The following is a 23,099-nucleotide window of genomic DNA, read 5'->3' on the forward strand; positions in this document are numbered from 1 at the left end:
TTGGAAGGGAAATCCTCAGCATGTCCCGATATCTAGAAAAAATATGAGGTTATAGATAATCAGACTGAAATGAAATGGTAACATCCAAAGTTCCCAATAAATGGTGCACATCTCACTTTTCAGGTAATGTTAAACTGACGACAGCGAAGATTCGCATATTCTTTGACAGTTGCCTGAATCACAGATGTCTGTTACTAAATGACCTGCCTTTACCTAGAGCAAATTATTCATTTTCATTGCTCGGCACGTTGATCAGATGTTTTTAGTCCCAAATCACGGTGACCCTGATTACACAGATGGTCCAACAAATCGTGGTTCTTACTGAGAGTATAAAATGCCTGAAACTTTCACGGCTGGAAGATGATTCAAGCAAATTGTTATATATTGAATGACTAGGCATCTTTTTGAAGCTAACGTTCACGCTTAGCTCAGCTTGTTTTTACTGTTGACGATTACTGCTACGGCGATATGTATCACTGTCAGTTTGGTGATGACCACTCTAGAAAGATCATTTCTCACTTTATAATCTTATTCTGAAGAACGGGGCCTGGTTCAAAATATTCAGATACTTTATAGCTTACGTCTGAAGTTCTGTTACTCTCATCGATTAGTAATTCAATGTAAATCTTTACCAGAACACGTAATATTAGTACCTTCTTTGAAACATTCGGAGTGGAATTGGTTCATTACTGCACTACACGCTGAATGGATGAATTAAAGTTGATTGACCTCTAACCTGTACTCTTGAAGATTGAAGAGAGATTTTTGTTTCCAAGACACGTGAGTTCTTAAAGACGCGAACGTTCCCGTCGAAAAACTCTCAGCCATGTGGCATTTTCATAACGACACTCAAGCAGTCTTGAATAAACCAATGACTTACACCCACTATTTAAAAAATTAAAACTTCAATCTTGTGGGAAAACAAGTCGGAAATATCTTTATTCTTATGAACTCAGCCGTATATTCAATCTTTTAGTGTGGTGATATTTATTGTTTGGGTGTAAATGTTCCTGCAACTCATGCTTACAAACTGCTATTACACTCATTGCTTTGAAATAGTTCAAATTCTGTTTGTCTTTGACCCCAGAGGACACCGCGTGGTTCGAAGTTTTCAAGAGTAACTGTGATAGCTGTGAGACACCGAGTCTAGGGGTTGTTTTGTAAGTTACTTTCGTTTCGATTCATTTTATAACCAAACTCTAAACGCCATCACGTTTCTCGCTTGATAAACGTTTCAAAACACACTCACTTAAAATCTAACAATAATAGTGAGTAATTTCAAGCACCTCAGCGTGCTCACTATGTAAATGCATCTACATAATTTTCTAGTTCGTGGCACATCTCGTTTATTCTAATGCAAAATAGCAAGTAATATACCGCTTTCCAGTCCCAAAAATCAACAATGTAGGGCTCAAAAATATTAAATTTTTTTAGACGAATTATCCTGACAGTTATGTTCCGGGTTTGTTATTACCCACCTGTTCCTTGTCATAAAGTGTTATAGCCATCCTTTCCTGTCCGTTATGATATTTATTTTTAGCATTATTCAGCAATAGGGTACTTTTAAACCGCTAGGTTTTATAGTGATGTCTGGATGCGCACCAATTTTTAACAACAGTTTTGTGGTTAGGCTCCTGAAAGCGGTTAATTTTACTTAATGAATCTCTGGTCCATGAACTTGTCACTTTATCTACCCATTTTATGCGTTGCTTTTCAGGACTGGTATAAGGTGATAGGGATGCTAATATGAACAAGCTAATAGATAAAAAAATCCTATATGATCAATTTTCTGCAATCATACATGCTTTGCTTTTTTGTATTAATCCTTCAATACTGAACGATGGGAATGGAAGGCGGTGGAGTAAATGGATTTACCTGGCTCTTGGATATAAACATATTGCATTATATCACCTCATATTTAGTTCATTCCTTAGGAAAATTATTGTTCATTGGATTAGTAATTGTAGATACTTTCGAAACATTGCTACCAAGAGTCGGATTGTTTTAACGGAATATCACTGTGTATTATATTAGATCAAGATGCTTTTTGTGAATATAATTTAGGGGATTGTTATAAAAATTAGTCGTATTTCGCACGTAAGTAGAGGATATGGTATTGTTAGATAACGCGTCATTGTTAAGTTGAAATTGACAACAAAATACTGACAATGTAGTGCTACTATTGATCATCGTACAAACAGTTCCGAATCATACGTAGGAAGCAGTCGACGTTATAACATATTTTTACAGATTTTTGCTTACACTGTCTTTCCCATCCTTCAAGTTTACTTAACTACATATATCTTATGTCAAGAATTGTTGACTAATAGTCATAAATAAATATTTGTATAACCCGAAGCAAAGCTTGTTCAACATTTTCCCAGATTACTCGTTAAGAACATTGCACGTAGGTTTAATAGGATCATATTCTGCTTGTGACAAGAAAAACGAGACTAATTATTTTACCACTAAATATCAGTTATTCCTAATTTATTCATTTCAGTTGTTTGTATTCCGGACATTATGCTGTCAAAAGTGTGCTGTCTTGGTGCAGGTTATGTTGGAGGTTCAACACTTTCAATTATAGCTCATTACTGTCCGGAGATTCAAGTTACTGTTGTTGATACTTGTGATGAACAAATCAAGATGTGGAACTCAGATACTCTGCCAATATATGAGGTAATATTTCGTACCTATAGTTTGACATAGCTCAAATCTCGTTACATTTAGGTGCATAAATATAGTAAGCATCATTACAAAATAGACATCTGCCAGTGAACAAGTCTTTCTGTTTTATTTTATAATCACTAGCTTGAATACAGCAATTATCTTTGAGATTGTAGCTCTAAAATACCAATGCTGTTGGCATACAGTCAGTCAGCTACAACGTAGGACCAGGCACATATATGTATCGGTCCAAGTTGTTACATCTCATTAGCACAACAAGATGAAAACTAAATCAGTATAAGTGGTTACTTCAATGGTAGTAATATATAAAAGAAAGACTGCATATAAGTATATACAGGAAGAAAGAGCATTGTTTCATAGAAAGAAAGGTATAAAGCAATTTTAACCCCACGTTTTAATGGAAGACAAAAAGTGTATACACATACGCCATTGTGATTGATTCTGAGCCATGTCACAAAGAGTCTCCGACCATTGGTTATGATAGTCGCGCGGATCCAAACTAAGCAGTCTGCATCTACTAATACGGCTCAGGCCAGAAGTTAGTGACTTCAAGTACTGATGCCACGTTTTGGTTTGCTTCCAACCGTCGCCAATACTAGTCAGCATTGCTCGTCGTGGTAATCGGTGTTCAGGCATGCGTAACACGTGGATCAACCATCTCAGTCGATGAAGATTCACAACCTCATCAACTGATTTACCACCATTCACTAACCTCACTATTACTTATCTGGTGATCCCATCAGATGCCAGCAATATTTCTAGGGCATCTGTGGTCAAATTCTAGTAGCTTGCGAGTATCTTCTACGCTTAATGGCCATGTTTCGCTGCCGTAAAATGAAACAGAACGGACTGCCGCGCAGTATACTCGTCCATTTATTGATAGACGGATATCTCGCCTTCGCCATAGGTGACGTAAGAAATCCATTGGTTTTTTTGTAACCCTTTGGTTTAAATCACTAATAGATGTCACTGTTGTTTGCACAGCTGTTTTTATATCTTTCTATGGAACATCTGGGTCAGTCTCGTTTTCAGAAGTGCCTAAGTGTGACCTTAGTTGTTTCTGGAATCTACTTTAGGCTTTCTCGCCACCAAGTTCAACTCTAATGCGTCTTCTTAATGTGGTTTTCCTGCGTCCAGTAAGGCGCAAGCAAATGCGTACTCGTTTTAGAACATGATTGGGGTCTGAACATGTGTTCCCGAAAGGGTGGTCGTCTTCTGTCAAGCTTCTCCAACGATCACTGATGGCAGTATGTTCTATTTGAGTCCATTGTTGGTTTGGTGCAGGGGGTCACCATTTTAGACGACGTCAAATACAAAAAATATTTAAAAAAGTCGAAAATTATATGTAAACTAATACAGTTGGATTTTGGGGGATATTACTACGCTTTTAGGTAACTTTCGGCGTCAAAACAATAAAAAATAAACAATATCAATGTACCAGTGGTCTCGAGTGCTGTTAGAGGTTTGAGGGAGGCTTTCGACTCCCGATTGCCCATACTGTGGAAGGGTTCTTCTAGAGGTACCTAAAATGGAAATTGGGTTAGAGGTGGCTGTAGTGACCTGAGAGTGTGATCGCAATTCCCAAGGGACAACTGCTTGAGGCCGGTCACACACGACCTTTTTGTGAGTAATTTTCGTGTTAGCTCCGTACTTCTTGAGACCTTACCGCCGGAGACGGGAATCCGTCGGATAAGGCAAGGAATGCATGTCTAACCCCACACTTTTTTGTGGGAAGGTAGTGTTGCTGTTATGCTGGATGTCTGAAGGAAACACCTTACTGCCATCACACTGTGCAGTCAACAGTACGACTTCATCCTCGAACCTTGGGTTTGTTTCTCTTGGTCTGACCGCTCTTCAACCAAACTGTCTGGGATGGTAGGACCTTGAGGAACGATTGTTCCAGCCAATATAGCCCGACTGGTTCGTCATGATTGGCAAACTGAACCACCACGTCAAGGTACTAACTGTCGGGGTTGGCATGCAGTCGATTGTTATAGTTCTTGTGCCATAATTTCTGCCACTTTGATATACATTTATATATATCTTTTATGTTTTGTCGTTTGAATGCTGATTGTTATATCTTTGTCGTCACTGATCGTTGTGTCGGGAACGCTTATCACTTACACATTTTTTAATTACCACTGAGTAAATGATACTTTTATTTCGGACATTGTACTAACTGGAAAGTTACTAACTGTTGGTCTGATCCACACCAGGATGTGCGACTTTCTTGGTTGACGGCCACGCGATACTCGCAGTCATTAATTAGAAACAGGTTACACTGTCTAGACTCAATCAAAGTAGTTTATTTGCACTAATTAACTTCTAAATATCTTAACTTTTCGTTTGCTTCTTTCAAAGCGTAATTGTCGGTCTTAGATTTATGTCAGTTTGTATTATCTCCCATCGTATGGTTCTCATCTAGTTGATTGCCTGGCGTGCCAATGCAAGGTGCGACAAATTAAACCAATCCAGCTTCGTACATCATCTTATGTCAATGAGTAAATAATATTGTTTATTGATTGATCCATGGATAGCTCCAGAGATTTTTCATATAAGTCCAATACCTTGTTAAGTATATTTAAATTTCATAGTCAGTCAGTCAGTAACAATATAGAACGTCGTACGCACGTACATCAGTTCGAGTTGCCATACCATATTAGCACAGAGATGCAGTTGTCGATTCAAATCCCGTAGTGGTAGAGGTAGTAAGAGTATAGTCAGTAATTGGAAGGATTAGGGTTTGAAGATGTTATTCAAGGAATATAATACAATGAAATAAATTAGGAAAGAGGAAAAAGGGACATGACAAATTCAGAAGATTCGAATTCGGGAGAACACAAAGAGTACCATTGCAAACAATTTTGAGCCATGTCATTCAGGGTCTCTGTTAGCGGGACATAGGCTGGATTAAAACATGCTCAATGCATGATTGCTTTGGTGCACTCTGATTGGCTAATTCTTATCCAATCAGCACTAGTCGATAGTTGGAGAATACTCTAGAATCTTCTCATGTAAAAACTATAAATATACTGACGATTTCTCTATTGTGCTTCCTACTTTCTTCTGACTTGCTTCTTACTTCCATCTAACCTTGTTATTTGGAATATAATCTCTTTCCTGTTCAACCGTGTTCTGATTTGGGGACTTGTCGAGTGAATCGGTGTCCGAGAATACTAAGCAATAGGAATAGCTGGGTCATAACCGTAAGAAAAGGGATTTATAACAGTGGCGACGGGGAAAAACTAAAGAAAAATGGCGATTTCTTTAGAACAGTTGCGGTTAATATTACAGCACCAGCAGAAGTTGTTAGCCTTGCAACAACAACTATTGAGCACACTTTTCACTCGACCAGAAAATAAGAAATCTGTTTATGATGCAGTAACAGACATTTCAGAAGCATATCTAGTGGAGGGTTCAAATCCCTTTATACCTGAATCAGAACGTAATATTTGTAACGTTTCCGGCTCACAGCAAGAAAATCCTGTGCTGAATGCTCATAAAGTTGTGGCAATACGAGATTATCAAGAGCCAGACCCTGTAGATGAAGCCCGGAGTCCAGAATTGAATGAAGCACTACTGGTCCTGTCTAGCTCTGAAAATAACTTTCAGCTAGAACAAATTTATGGTCCACGTGATATTAGCCAAGAAAGCTATGGGGACTCGTATTCAGAAAATAACTGCAGTGACACAACGAACCCAATTATACCGAATGTTACTCAAAATCATTGTGAGACAGAAACTTATATTGAATCAGCTTATCCGATTTCTAATGACAATGTATCAGACATGGGTTCTCAGAACAATGCATGTTATTTTGATGAAATTTCTCATAAAAATCAGGAAAATATATCAGCTGAGTCAAATTATGGTCAAAAGTCTAATTTAATTTTGTTAGATGATTTCCGTAATGATCCATTATCCACTGATGAAATTCCTAATGGATTTGAAAGTAATGCTTCAGAAGAATTAAACTCTGACCTCAAATCAAAGGTCGTTCATTATCATCTAGTCGTTTCTAGTGGATCCGACAGTCAATGCGAGAAACGTCGTTTAAATAAAGTCCTATTATTTGTAACTTGGAGATATAAGGATCCGACATTGTTTCGCGGAGGAGGAGAATGTTGGAGAATTAAGAGTTATGCATACTTTTTTTTAAGAAAAATCAAAACGCCGGGAACAGACATGTCAGTCTCAGTGCAAGGAAAAACTGATAATTCTTCATTGCCTAGACGATGGACTAATCGATAGCACAAGCCAGTCACTCAGTTGCAGTTGGACCCTAGCACCAGATCCTACGAATCTGCTCAAAGGGGAGGTGTTAGCGGGACATAGGCTGGATTAAAACATGCTCAATGCATGATTGCTTTGGTGCACTCTGATTGGCTAATTCTTATCCAATCAGCACTAGTCGATAGTTGGAGAATACTCTAGAATCTTCTCATGTAAAAACTATAAATATACTGACGATTTCTCTATTGTGCTTCCTACTTTCTTCTGACTTGCTTCTTACTTGCATCTAACCTTGTTATTTGGAATATAATCTCTTTCCTGTTCAACCGTGTTCTGATTTGGGGACTTGTCGAGTGAATCGGTGTCCGAGAATACTAAGCAATAGGAATAGCTGGGTCATAACCGTAAGAAAAGGGATTTATAACAGTGGCGACGGGGAAAAACTAAAGAAAAATGGCGATTTCTTTAGAACAGTTGCGGTTAATATTACAGCACCAGCAGAAGTTGTTAGCCTTGCAACAACAACTATTGAGCACACTTTTCACTCGACCAGAAAATAAGAAATCTGTTTATGATGCAGTAACAGACATTTCAGAAGCATATCTAGTGGAGGGTTCAAATCCCTTTATACCTGAATCACAACGTAATATTTGTAACGTTTCCGGCTCACAGCAAGAAAATCCTGTGCTGAATGCTCATAAAGTTGTGGCAATACGAGATTATCAAGAGCCAGACCCTGTAGATGAAGCCCGGAGTGCAGAATTGAATGAAGCACTACTGGTCCTGTCTAGCTCTGAAAATAACTTTCAGCTAGAACAAATTTATGGTCCACGTGATATTAGCCAAGAAAGCTATGGGGACTCGTATTCAGAAAATAACTGTAGTGACACAACGAACCCAATTATACCGAATGTTACTCAAAATCATTGTGAGACAGAAACTTATATTGAATCAGCTTATCCGATTTCTAATGACAATGTATCAGACATGGGTTCTCAGAACAATGCATGTTATTTTGATGAAATTTCTTATAAAATTCAGGAAAATATATCAGCTGAGTCAAATTATGGTCAAAAGTCTAATTTAATTTTGTTACATGATGATTTCCGTAATGATCCATTATCCACTGATGAAATTCCTAATGGATTTGAAAGTAATGCTTCAGAAGAATTAAACTCTGACCTCAAATCAAAGGTCGTTCATTATCATCTAGTCGTTTCTAGTGGATCCGACAGTCAATGCGAGAAACGTCGTTTAAATAAAGTCCTATTATTTGTAACTTGGAGATATAAGGATCCGACATTGTTTCGCGGAGGAGGAGAATGTTGGAGAATTAAGAGTTATGCATACTTTTTTTTAAGAAAAATCAAAACGCCGGGAACAGACATGTCAGTCTCTGTGCAAGGAAAAAGTGATAATTCTTCATTGCCTAGACGATGAACTAATCGAAAGCACAAGCCAGTCACTCAGTTGCAGTTGGACCCTAGCACCAGATCCTACGAATCTGCTCAAAGGGGAGGTGTTAGCGGGACATAGGCTGGATTAAAACATGCTCAATGCATGATTGCTTTGGTGCACTGTGATTGGCTAATTCTTATCCAATCAGCACTAGTCGATAGTTGGAGAATACTCTAGAATCTTCTCATGTAAAAACTATAAATATACTGACGATTTCTCTATTGTGCTTCCTACTTTCTTCTGACTTGCTTCTTACTTCCATCTAACCTTGTTATTTGGAATATAATCTCTTTCCTGTTCAACCGTGTTCTGATTTGGGGACTTGTCGAGTGAATCGGTGTCCGAGAATACTAAGCAATAGGAATAGCTGGGTCATAACCGTAAGAAAAGGGATTTATAACAGTCTCTAACCATCGGTTGCTATCATCTCGCCCTCCCCAACCAGGTAGTCTACACCTACCAAGATGACTCAGTCCGCTTGTCAGTGACTTCATGGACTTGTGCCATGTTTTGGTCTGGCCGCCCCTAGCTTTCTTCCAACCTACTCCCATACCACTGAACATAGCACGTCGAGGCAATCGGTCGTTGGGCATACGTAACACATGTCCCAGCCATCTCAACTGATGAAGTCTCACTACTTCATCAATTGATTTGCCATCCTGACCTAGTACTCGTTTCCTAACAACTGCGTTACTTACTCGATGGTCCCAGGATATACGAGCAATGTTTCGAAGACTAATAACCTACGAATATCCTCTACTCTTACCGGCCATGTTTCACTGCTATAAAGTAGAACGGAACGAACTGCTGCGCAGTAAACACGTCCTTTGGTTGATAGACGGATATCTTGCCTACGCCATAAATGATGCAAGTTGGCAAAAGCTAGTCGAGCCTTCTATATCCGTGCTGAAATTTCGTCACACACCAGACCACAAAGGCTGATGAGACTTCCAAGATAAGTGAAGCGGTCGACACACTCAACTACTTTACTCCCTATCACTAGTTCGGGTGTCGATGTAACCCAATCCTGAAGCAACATTTTTCATTTCGAAGGGGAGAATCGCATGCCGAACATGCTAGCATTGTTGCTTAGAGTGGTCAGAAGACTCTGACTCATAGTTCATGTGTATTATAGTGAAAAAATAACTCGTTATGTAAGTAAAAGGTATTTAAAACTCAATAGTTTCTGAATAACTTCCAATCAAGAGTTTATTCTAAATTGTTTATGTGTAATTTTAATGAATCCGTTTGGTTAAGTGCATGCCGTTTAAGGGTTCTGGCATTCGGATAAACTTTGTTCCGGCGTAAACATTTCCAATATATTTTAGGATATCTATCATTCCGCATACAATCATTAATAAATTCCAACGATGTTTTCGCTTCAGTGAGACGAGCATTAAACTTTAGGAACTCATTGAGCACCTTAAATGCAATCGGATCCCCACGTGACTTCAAAATTTGAAATATTCCCATATTGTAAATTTAGAACAACATATATAAGCGAACAATATTGTTTTCGATTAGATCCTCATCAGGCTTTACTCTAATATACAGTAATATTTATATGCATATACGAAATTATTAAACCAATCAAGGTAGTTTATAAGTCAATGATAACAATGGAAAAAATTACATAATAAGTAGAATGTGAAAAGTACAAATTGATGGTGTGACAACAGGTGCATTAGTTTTTGATAAGCAATAATAATAAAGGTTCAAATCAATGTTACATAATCTGAAATAGGTCAAGGATTAGAAAAATATAGAAACTGAGATAACAATTATAAAATTATAAGATGACGTAATAAGAAATGTTCAGATAATTGGACCATGAAACGTATAGTTGAGAGATAATAAAGTGGTAGGACGGTGTGAAGAAAAATAATAAACGAAGAGAATAAATAAATAAATACATTCATTTATTACTTAAGGCCAAGGGAGAAATAAGGGAGTTACAAATTTCTTCTGGGCACAAAGACTTGGCTTGTTGGCTCGGATTCCTATAGCTTCTGCTATGTGTAAGAGACGAGATCGAACACCATAAGGAAAACTAGTGGGAATCCGATAAATAACTTTGAACGACTTGTTTCTGTCCACTATATGACCGCTATCGATCAAGTGTGATAGAACCGAGCTGCGTACTGTTTTGACGTAGCCTTTTCCTAACCACGAAGGGAGGTGTTCACTAACTCGTTGGTTCAGTTGCCTGGTAGTGCCCCCGATATAGCTTTCTCCACAGGAGCAGCTGAATTCGTAGATACACATAGAAGTGGCATAACCAGGTAACTTATCCTTCAATTGCGGAATCACCATCGATCGGGTCGAATACGATAGGCAGAGGTTGGCAGCATTAAACGTTCTCTTTACTGATCTAGTCAATCTATCCCGTAATACATCGCTAGCCAAATCACCATTGAATTGCAGTTTCAAGAAAAGCGGTTTCTTATTAGCCGTCAGGGTCACTATTTTCCTGTTTTTTACGCGCAAGTGTTTCTTCAGGAAACTCAGTGGATATCCTAATTCAATCAAAATATTATGAATGTGTTGTAATTCTCTATCAATAGTGTCGACTGAGCATATCTTAAGAGCTCTATTTGCAAGGCATTTGACTAAGTTTCTCTTATAATGAAGAGGCACAAAGCTTAAAAAATGTGTGTATTGGCTTGGCGAAGAACTTTTTCTATACACACCCCTGCTGATAGAACCATCTTCTTTTCTACTTAACAAAACGTCCAGAAAATTTAGTTTGTTATCTATTTCCTCCTCACATGTAAATTTAATAGCAGGATGTTTGTTATTAAATAGTTCCAGTAGTTGTTCTTTTCTAAGGTTCTGATCGGCAATGATGAAGGTGTCATCAACGTAACGACAGTAGAAATCCAGTTTATTGATAACCTCCTTGAGAGGTCCGTTTTCTAGTTTCGCCAGAAAAAAATCCGCAAGGATGGGACCTAGTGGCGAACCCATCGCTATACCATCAATTTGTCTATAATATGTGTTATTGAAGACAAAATGGACATTCATTGTGCATTTTAAAAGTAATTCTTTAAGACTAACCCCAGGAATTCCAATATTGATTTGTTTTTCCTGCAGTTGTTGGCACACAAAATCGATAGTCTCTGTTAACGGTACATTGGTGAACAGGGAAGCAACATCTAAAGATATCATTCGTTTCCCATTTAAATTTATATGTTCCACTTTAGATATGAAATTGAAGACGTCTTTCACGCTTCTATTGACGACTAATTTGTGTAAGGGGTTTAGGATACGAACTAGCCACTTTACAGTTTTATGATAAGGCGAATTATACATATCTAAAACTGGGCGAATAGGAAGACCTGTCTTGTGAACTTTAGGTAAACCATATAGTCGCGGTGTGTTCGATCCATTAGGCTTGAGTGAGTCATGTAAGTCAGGAGTAAGAATACCTTTATTTTTTAATTCCTTCAGTGAGATAGTCAGCAATTTTTCTGCCTTCATATTTAAGTCCTTAACGTCGTTGAGTTTCTGAAATTTTGTCGGATCATTCAAAATCACGTTCATTTTATTAATGTAATCAGCTTTGTTCATAAGAACTAGCCCCCCTCCTTTGTCCGGCTTGCTTATGATTAGAGTAAGAAATCTTTCACCAAGAGAATATATGCTCGATAACCTACCACCGGAAATAAAATCACAATTTATTCTAAATGTTTAAAAATTAGTTAAATTGTAAATGTATCAGTCTAGTGAAATAAGTCACCATAGTGTGATTATTCATTAGCTGAGAATCCAATAAGTTAATAAAGAAAACAAAACCTTTGTACATTTATGATTTATTTTAAGAATGATGTTTGTTTTAATTGAAAATTTAATTAACCAGTAGATATCAGAAAATACTATAAAACTGCTACTTAATCAAGTTTATTCGCTCTCAATTTACAATAGCACAATCTTTAAAATACACTTTTAAATCAATATATTCTTGCCTTGGTTGTGAAATCATTGATGTGCAACGAATTACCCTTATTTTCATATTCTTGCATGACATACTTGCTGAGTGCTTACAATCAAGTCTGATTTATTGATAATTACGAGACTATTAGGTTGTTCATCCAAAACATTTAACTTAGAGTTCGAATTCTTGTAATTTGTTCTTTATTAATTTGGATTATCCCGTTGGTATATTGGCTACAATTTGACCAGCCTCGGTTGGCATATGCGTGTCTTATGCGGATTACCTCAATATAGGCATCATGATACAAATTTTCCTAAGAGTAAATGGAATATGGCTAGCAGTAGGATCCGTGATGCGTTTCGTCCTATTTGGGACTCGTCAAATGAATGGCTATCTGGATTCATTAATGTGCTGGTTTTTGAGGCGAAGGGCTCTAGGTTCAAGTCTCGAGGTTAATTTACCTCACAAGTCCCAAAAAGAGTGAGACTCTTCCTAAGTTTCACTGCTAACCATCTATCTATTTATGTACATTTGAGTTCTTTTTTTGTTTATATTGATTGGAAAGTTCGCTTGTCTTGGTCACCTTTATTATTATTTTTATTTGAACACAAATATTGTTAAGAGGGGGCACCAGATATATATGTGCCACACAATAACATTGAGAATGGGAAGAGAAAAACAGTGCAAGGTGCGTATAAGAAAGAAAGAAGAAGAGAACAATAACGATCACAGACTAGTGTGTGGTAGTGTAATAATGACAATAAGGGAAACGGAAAGATACAACCAGAAGAAATCTTTCAGTTAAGGAAGTTTCAACCACTTTTTATGCAGAAAGTAAAAGAAGGTTACAGCAGGATCGCCACTGGCTTCTATTCTGAGCCATATCTGATAACGTCTGTAGCCACTGTGTTGCACCATCTCTCGGACCCCGGCCAGGAAGTCGTGAAGGACCAACACAAGCCAGTCCTTTGCTGCTTCCTTTCATACCACGACACCATGTTATACACTGACCATCTCTCCGCTTTTTCCCACCAGTCCCAGCGTCGGCAAATAATGCACGGCGTGGAATTCTCTGGGACGACATTCGTAGAACACGTCCAAGAACATTTAATTGCTAAATAATTTTCCGTTAGTTTGCTGATTTGCGTCGATTATTCGTTTTACAGTTAATTTACACCATAAATTGTTAGACCGGGTGGAAAGCTACTAAAAACTTGGGGACAGTGGATAATTGTTTCGTTCTATACTGGTGTTTGTTATGAAACATATAGTTTAGGATTCAATCTATGCTGTGGCTGAAACAGCTTCCCAGTGCTCTCTAGTGTTTAATGTTTCTTCAGTTGATGGCCTTTCTAAATGAAGACTAACATCAAATAACTTTTGCTGGCATTTTTTTTTCAAAGTGACTTTAATCTAAACGAATACATTATCGAGTTGATATTGTCTGAGGGTAGTCTGACCATCATATGAAAATAAACACCTGTTATTATTTATGAATATTAGGTTTAGAATCTTAAAGATTCCATTATTTCACAAATCAGCACATTCACAAAATAATATCGGAAATTAATGATGTCCTTTACTTTGTGACCTAAAAAATGACAAACCAGTTATGTAAGCCTTTGTAGCTTTTATTATCTGTTCACCTATTTTCGTCTAAAATCCTTTGAGAAAGCTAGATCTATTACTTTTCAAATTCGTTGTTTTTCAGTCCAAGCGTTAAACGGCAAATTTGTATTTTTGGGGCAATTTAATCAGTATGAGCACGTATAGTTTACCCGATAGAATAATTTCTTTTACTTTGATTATACGATTACTACTATCTCTGAACAGACTGCAACTGATTATCATCCGATTACTTGAAAGATTTTTTTGGTCAAAGTAGAAAAATGTAGATATTAAATATTGACCCTATAGTAATAATAAGTATTATTATTATTATTTTGTACTTTAAACTTCTTTGTTTTTAATCATTGGATTCATTATTCGCATGTTAAAAACATTATTTGGGTTAAGAGTCTTTTCCATTAATCTTTTTCATAATATCATACGATAACTGTAAATAAAGTGGTATATATTGAAAATTATTTTATATGGATAAATTGACAGCAGCTGAATAATCTTGAAAGTTGAGACTACCAAGTATTTAGTTTCTTCGTGTTTGTTTTAAACATCTCAGTAATATGCATCCACTAATATTAAAATTTGGGTTTTAGATTTTCACAATGAGTACAATACATCTAAGTCACTTAGTCAGAATCTAGTGATCTATATATTTCTAATTCTAGTCAATGGTAATCGAATGTTATCACTTTTATCATGGGCGACTTCAAACGTATAACTTATCACTAGATGTTAGGATAATTAATCTCCAACCTGGTATTCATCCAGTAATTTTGAATGCCAGTTGATTATGTGGTAAGTTGGGATAGTTTTAAAGTACCCACTTAGCATTAACTGGGATCAGTTAGACAACAATAGTAAAGTTGTATTGTTAACCTGTCTCCATTTGATTGTAAATACGATAGCTCAAATTGCAATTTTTCTTATTTCAATTTTACACTGGACATAAATTTTCACGAAAAAAAAAATCATTTTTCAAGTTATTCAATTATAACACAAGTTTTTGTATGATTTCTTAAAATATTTCTCTTATCGAAATATGATGTTGTTTAAGCTATTAGTCAATATTCAATCTGGAACTGTTATAAAAAATTTAAAATCGAATTAGACCTGTTATATCTGAACGACCAATAAATAAACGGTAGCTGCTAGGAATTATTTATGGGTTATTATTACATATTTTGTGCATGAAACTCCCCGAACGATAAATTGGGACCTTTGTGAACAGGCGAAAACTTCTCAGGTATATGATGACGTTCAGATAAGACTTACTTACGCCTGTTACTCCCAATGGAGCATAGGCCGCCGACCAGCATTCTCCAACCCACTCTGTCCTGAGCCTTCTTTTCTAGTTCCATTCAATTCTTGTTCATTTTTCTCATGTCTATTTCCATTTCTCGACGTAATGTGTTCTTTGGTCCTCCTCTTTTCCTTTGGCCTTGAGGATTCCGAGTGAGTGCTTGTCTTGTGACGCAGTTGAGTGCGTTCCTCAATGTGCGTCCTATCCACTTCCAGCAATTCTTCCTGATTTCTTCCTCCAGTGGGATCTAGTGTGTTCTCTCCCACATTAGGTTGTTGCTAATAGTGTCTGACCAACGGATCCGAAGTATTTTGCGTAGACAGTTGTTACTAAACACTTGTATCTTCTAGATGATAGCTTTCGTAGTTCTCCAGGTTTCCACCCCATAGAGTAGAACTGTCTTGATATTTGTATTGAAAATTCTGACCTTGGTGTTGGTTGACAGACAGTTGTTTTGAGTTTGAGGTGTTCTTCAGTTGTAAATATGTTGGTCTTGCTCTGCCGATACGCGCCTTCACATCTGCATCAGATCCACCGTGTTCATCAATGATGTTGCCCAAATATGTAAAGGTTTTTAAATCTTCCAAATTTTCTCCGTCATGTGTGATTTGATTGTTACATGCTGCGTTGTATCGGAGAATCTTTATTTTCCCTTTGTGTATGTTGAGACGTACTGCTGTTACACTGGCCGTCTCCTCCTGCATTTGTTGTTGCGTGTGCGATAGCAGAGTCAGACCATCTGCGAACCCCAGGTCGTCCAACTGCATCCTAGCTATCCACTGTATCCTGTGCTTCCCCCCCCCCAGATTTTGACATCTTCAGGATCCAGTCGATCACCAGGAGAACAAGAAAGGGTGAGCGTAAGCAATTTTACCTGACACCGATCTTTATTTCGAACGAGTATGTCAGCTGTCTTCCATGCACGATTTTGCAGTTAAATTCATCATAGGAATTCCGTATGATATTGACTATCTTCTCAGACACGCCATAGTGTCGAAGAAGCTTCCATAGTGTTGTCCTTTCCACGCTATCAAATGCTTCCTCGTAGCCAATGAAGTTGATGTAGATTGATGAATTCCATTCAATTGATTGTTCCACAATGATCCGTATAGTTGCGATTCGGTCTGTACACGATCGATCCTTAACGGAATCCAGCCTGCTGGTCTCGAAGTTGGACGTTTACGGAGTCCTTCATGGTGTTTAACAATTCCCTGTTGAAGACTTTTCTTGGTATTGAGAGAAGAGTGGTGCCTCTGCAGTTCTCACAGTTGCTGAGATCGCCTTTCTTTGATATCTTGATCAGATGTCCTTCTTTCCAGTCTGTTGGTACTTGTTCCTTATCCCACCGTTTTCGTTTCATTGTACTAGCCTATATCGTCCCATGATTTCTTCATATCCGATGTTTTCCATTCCAACCCTGGCATTTAGGTCTCTCATCAGAATGGTCAAGCCCTTTGTTTAACACTTCTCGACGACTGACTGCAGCCTATCGTAGAATTAATCATTAATGTCTTCATTGTAGTCGTTGGTAGTTATAGTGAAATACAATAACTCATATATATATTTCATCACCCTTCGTTTGACCTATTCTCTACTGTTATATGGTTAACCATTCTTAATTTATTCGCAATTTATTAGTTACAGTGCACAATAATCACAGCCACTTTTGACTTGTATTTATCTTGTATAATTATCATTCCTTATTTTATGATGTGATGCGGTCTGGTCTGCTTGTGTATAAACCACGTGTGTCTTAAATATACGATTCACAAAGCAGAGGATAATATTTGTGTTATGAACTGAACAGGCTGGGCTGGGCGAGAAGTTGCCATACAGAGGAACAGTAAAGACTAAGAGTTGACTCTAAGCTACTCGTGCTGATTAACACACAGTGGGTTTAGCACGGGGTAAAGGTAATGTAAGTCGGCGTTTTGATTGACGATATTGTCACGTGACAGGGTCACAAGCTACAACAAAACTACTATTAAAATCATGGTTCTCAACTAAATGCAATCTGATTTTTACTCATAAATTGTCTTTTTTGTTTCATATTTTATCTGATATGCTTCTTCTTTTCAAAAAATTATATTTAGCCGGGATTAGACGAGATTGTTAAATTACACCGTGGAAAAAATCTACACTTTTCTTCGGATATTGACAAAGCAATAGATGAAGCCGAAATGATTTTTATCTCAGTGAATACCCCAACAAAAAACTGGGGCCTCGGTAAGGTAAGTAAATCGTACACAAATGGAACCAACTTTGCTTTTTCTCTATAAACATATTGCTTTTTAATACAGGAATCAGACTTGAATTGACAAACATGTAGAGCCTGTACTGCGCACACTTTTCTGATGCATATTTCATTTGAATCGGCTCTTCTAATTTTGTAGGATATTTTTTGATGAAATCTTGTGGTCAACCACCTACTCCTGATGGCCTACAATTGCAATGAATTTTAAAAGTACATAAAAAAGATATTCTTCCAGTTGATATGAAGAACTCGCGATGATACACAATTATCTAATAATCGGTATAAATCGTGCAAACGATTAGAAATCAAATCAGTGGACGTAGCCCCTAATTCTCGCGAAATCACTTATTCAAAAACCAACATTAATGTATTCATAAAGAGAATGCTATATTTGGATATCTGCTTTCCGTGTGATCATGATGAAGATAGTAACCTTGAAAAAAGTATCCCAAAACATCCAAAGAAACTACTCATACTTTTCACTCAACTTGCATTTCAAAGTTAACCATGGAACTTATGGGCAAACCTAAGGCATTGAAATAGAGTAACCACTGAGTCGTTTTCTAGCAGATTGTTTCATGGCCAACTTAGAAAATAATGTAGTTTGACAAGTAATCTTTAAATCTTGTTTATACATAAGACTCATAGATAACACCATCATTTGTAATGATAATAACAAACGAAATGCTGTACTACAAGAGTTCAATAACTGCTACATATCGATTACACTCACAGTAGAATCAGAGACAAATTTAGAATCTCACCTCCTCCATGTTTTGTCGGAACAAAAATGTAATAGTTCTGTAAAATTATTAATATATAGAAAAGCTCGGACAAATTAAGAATTTCCAGAAAATATCTCTTAGATGTAGATAGGGATACATAAAAGAGACACAGCACAAAATTTAGAATTGTCGTACATTTGACATCTCTTTAAAATCAATTGCACGAGTAATGTCCTTAAAAACCATCTATGTGTACAAATGTGCCACTTGAAATGATAAATTCGTTGAAAACTAGTTTCTTATCTTATTTTTCTCCTTATTTTCGATTTGGAATGTTTCGCAGCAGTTACTGTATCATTGAGTATTGTTTTGTTTAAATTATATGATCCACTCGTATATTGAGTATTGATTTTTTTGAATTTTTGATTTTAGCATTGTTTTTACTATTACATGTAGATCGCATAATTCTACCCTAGGTCAAGGATAAAACTAACCGGGGTCAGTAACCTACGCTATTTCTTAGATTACTGTTAAAATGATTATATATACTTGTAAAATGGATTTTAAATCTTCTAATGGCATTATCGCCTGTTGTACATAACACATCTGCTTAGATTATTCATGGATGCGTATATAAATATTACTTTGAAATTAGTTTCTCTTGAGTTTGTTATAATATGATCTACTGACCCTATCAATATTTAATGTATTGATCATTATCATAATCATAAGAGTTTGTAGTCACAACTAATCGGCTGACATTTCTTACATGGTTATTGTAATTTCTGACTCCTGTTAATGAAGATTTTTTGGGTATATTTAGAAAAATATAAAAACAACTAATTGGTTAACTTGATTTCGAAAATGTGTACTCATGTGTTTATGAACAAACATTTTATTGCCTATAATAATTTGTTAATTATGTACAGTTTTTGATTCTTATACAAATGAGAATCATGTACCATATAATAAATAGCAGCATATCTCCCATTCATAATTTCCAATGACATTCTTTAACGCTTCAAGTGATTGGAATGCTATCAGATACAACATACTCAAAAACACGTTATCAGTATTTGTGACATTTAGAACAATATAGCTAGTAATTTGTATGTTATTTACGTTCATAATTTGTAGAAAAAGTGATCACTGGAGGAATATTTACATTTGATATCACTTTTCAAAAATTAATAACTAATAATTACTGGAATGAAAAAAAATCTTCAAGATGGGATGGAAAAATTTCGAAAAAACACATACAAAAATACTTACTTACACCTGTTACTCCCAATGGAGCATAGGCCGCCGACCAGCATTCTCCAACCCACTCTGTCCTGAGCCTTCTTTTCTAGTTCCATTCAATTCTTGTTCATTTTTCTCATGTCTATTTCCATTTCTCGACGTAATGTGTTCTTTGGTCCTCCTCTTTTCCTTTGGCCTTGAGGATTCCGAGTGAGTGCTTGTCTTGTGACGCAGTTGAGTGCGTTCCTCAATGTGCGTCCTATCCACTTCCAGCAATTCTTCCTGATTTCTTCCTCCAGTGGGATCTAGTGTGTTCTCTCCCACATTAGGTTGTTGCTAATAGTGTCTGACCAACGGATCCGAAGTATTTTGCGTAGACAGTTGTTACTAAACACTTGTATCTTCTAGATGATAGCTTTCGTAGTTCTCCAGGTTTCCACCCCATAGAGTAGAACTGTCTTGATATTTGTATTGAAAATTCTGACCTTGGTGTTGGTTGACAGACAGTTGTTTTGAGTTTGAGGTGTTCTTCAGTTGTAAATATGTTGGTCTTGCTCTGCCGATACGCGCCTTCACATCTGCATCAGATCCACCGTGTTCATCAATGATGTTGCCCAAATATGTAAAGGTTTTTAAATCTTCCAAATCTTCTCCGTCAGGTTTGATTGTTACATGCTGTGTTATATGAATTATTCAAACATACAAAAATAACTATTCGGTAAATGATATTCCAACTAATCATTATGATATTAAACGTTTAGAATCATTTCCTATATATAATATTAGTGTCATATTCATCTGAAAGAATAAGTCTGAGTAGAAGAAATCATTTAAACAATATGAAATTCTTGTAACATATATATATATATATATATATATATATATATATATATATAGCCTTATTATCAAGATCATTTCTTAATTAATAATAAGAGTTATAGTTGTGAACTTTAAATTCTGTTATAAATGATATTGAATAACAATTCCTAATTTCTATTAAATGTTTTTCTATCATTAGAATAGTATACCTGCAGAAATATTTGTTTATACTATGAATAGGTATAATAATATCGTTTTGTATGGTTATAATAACATTGAAATATTACAAACAATTCAGTGAATTCATGATAATAGTACTAACAATAATAGAAATAATAATAATAATTAATGATCAATAATACTGTTTACTTTTATTATTCCGCATGACCCTAGTTTGTTGTTCATAAAAGAAAAATGATGTACTTTGCTATACAAAACAAAAATAAGAGTAATGGATGGCTAAGCAAACTATTGTTTGTAACGATAACGATTTTTTCACGATACATGTTTTTAATATTTTAACTTATTATTTTACATTAGATAAAATATTAGAATCTGTATATAAACATTCAGCTTGAATGAATTAGTATATGTATTGTATGTTGAAAATAGTAGATTTTATTATTATTATTAGTGGCTTTATTCAATATTATATTTTTGGTACAATATAGAATTCTCAGCACAAAGTATTTTAAAAAGTTTCAGTTTCTTATTTGTTAATCGATCCTAATGATAAATATTGAATGGTCATCAGTTAGGAGTTAACAGTTCAGGAATCGACATCTGAATAATGTACATTCTTTTCTATGCATATTGTCAGCAACCACGATGTCTCTGATTGGGGATTTTTGTAACATGTGCAGTGGACGGTCGTAAACTTTCCATAAGCACACCTAAATAGGTTATATGACTAATAGACATAATGGTTTGTTAAAACAAAAAAAAACAGATATCTAGATGGCAGGAACAGGTATCCCAGATTATTATTATTATCAGCTTTATTCAATATTATATTTTTTGGTACAATATAGAATTCTCAGCGTAAAGTATTTCAATAAGTTTCCGTTTCTTTCTTCTTGGTCGGTCCTGGCGATAAATATTGAGTGATCTCCAGTTAGATGTTAACAGTTCACTAAATGAACATCTGAATAATGTGCATTCTTTCCGTTGTATATTGCCAGCAACCACATTGTCTCTTATTGAGTTTTTTGTATCTTTGACAACGAAAGGTTGTACCCTTTTCAGAAACGCAGCAAAATAGGTTATGCGATTAATAAACATAGTGATATATTAAAACAAACAAAAATAGATAACTTGTTGAAATATCTAGATGGCAGGAACAGGTAGCCCAGATGATCAAGCAGGCTGCCATCTGCCGGGATGTTGACTAAATCTTAAATCTTAACAAATTATTTTATTCATTTATTTTCTATCAAAATGATAAATAATCTTTCCTATTTAATACAATTAATAAAATGAACTCGTGATAATAATAATAGACCTTTAAATAATCATAGCCTGTTGTTTGAGATATTAAGCGATATGGCCTAAATAGGCTACAATCGCATAGATGCATTCATTGTTTTCATTACTTTAGACACTTAGTCTAGTGTTGCATAATTTTCATTTGTTGATCTCATTCGCTCCTGAACTTTCTTGTCTACATTTAACCTTTCATTGCCTTTTCTTTTCATATGCTTCTCATGTTAATTTTCACCGTCCTGTTTCGAACTATGTCTTCTTCTTCTACATGTGTGTATCAGGTTATACGTTGTCTATGTTAATCTGATTGACTATTGCATATAAATAATTTACAAAAATAAAGATGCGTATACCCTTGTATGTATAATATTCACATTCTTTTAGGGTAGAGCAACTGATCTAACTAACTTGGAGGCTGCAGCTCGACGTATAGCTAAAGTATCACGACAACCCAAAGTTATAGTTGAAAAAAGTACAGTACCGGTGAAAGCAGCAGAGACTACAAGTACCATACTTCAATTTGAAGCTAAGTCTCGTCGTAACATATCCAGTCTTACAATAACAACTAATAATAATGATAATAAGGTAAGTATACATTATTTCATTCCATTTTACTTTTCATTTTTTACTTCTATTTTTTGTCCAATTTACTGAAATGACATTTTGAGAAAAAATGGATAATAACCCTCTTTCAATAATGAATAAAAGTAGAATATCTTGCATCTTCGAACATTCTTCTATTCAGTCAAAGGGTCATTATTGCATATAAAACTATAGTTCTCACTGGAAATTTTATTTCAATCATCTGAAGCTGTTTATGTATATTTTTCCTATGAACACGATACTGTAATGCTTCTTAACTTCCCGGAATAAAAAAGCAAGTAAGGTATGAATTGTAGCGTGAAATGAATTCTCCAGTGGAAATTATGGTTTTATATACAACATTCACTCAGTAAATGAAAAAAAAACAGAGCTAGATATTGCACTCGTATTCCCCATTGAAATATAGGTGTGTTATATTGTTATAACTTGTCAATTTTTCCGAAATCCCCGTCGCCAATTGATATAGCTTGTCAGTTGAATGCTGCTTGTTGTATCAGGTCGTCGCTCATTGTTGTGTCGAAAACGCTTATCACTTATACTCGGAACAGGGACCTCCTCAATTCCCACGACGCGAGAGTAAGGACACAAAGACTGGCATAAGTGAATGTTTCTTAACCCCAAAACACGACGACAACCTTAATCGAAAGCACACTCATATATTGATTGTACACCCATTTTCATTAATAATTAGGATGAATCACATATATGAAAAATACTTAGAGTTATAACATATCACAT

The 23,099-nt window shown here is 35.9% G+C and overlaps 1 protein-coding gene across 1 annotated transcript in view; it reads left to right on the plus strand.

Moving 5' to 3' along the window:
• Positions 1 to 936: 936 nt before the first annotated feature.
• MS3_00005618 (uncharacterized protein) overlaps positions 937 to 23,099 on the plus strand; it is a 42,834-nt gene continuing 20,671 nt past the window's right edge. The window contains exons 1-4 of the mRNA XM_051213715.1: positions 937 to 1,160; positions 2,504 to 2,679; positions 17,330 to 17,467; positions 22,143 to 22,343. Coding sequence (XP_051069715.1) covers positions 2,524 to 2,679; positions 17,330 to 17,467; positions 22,143 to 22,343 — 495 coding nt within the window. The 5' untranslated portion in view covers positions 937 to 1,160; positions 2,504 to 2,523. The remainder of the gene's footprint in view (positions 1,161 to 2,503; positions 2,680 to 17,329; positions 17,468 to 22,142; positions 22,344 to 23,099) is intronic.

This window comes from Schistosoma haematobium, chromosome 3, assembly GCF_000699445.3.
Source record: "Schistosoma haematobium chromosome 3, whole genome shotgun sequence".
In the NCBI taxonomy this organism is placed as follows: Eukaryota; Metazoa; Platyhelminthes; class Trematoda; order Strigeidida; family Schistosomatidae; genus Schistosoma; species Schistosoma haematobium.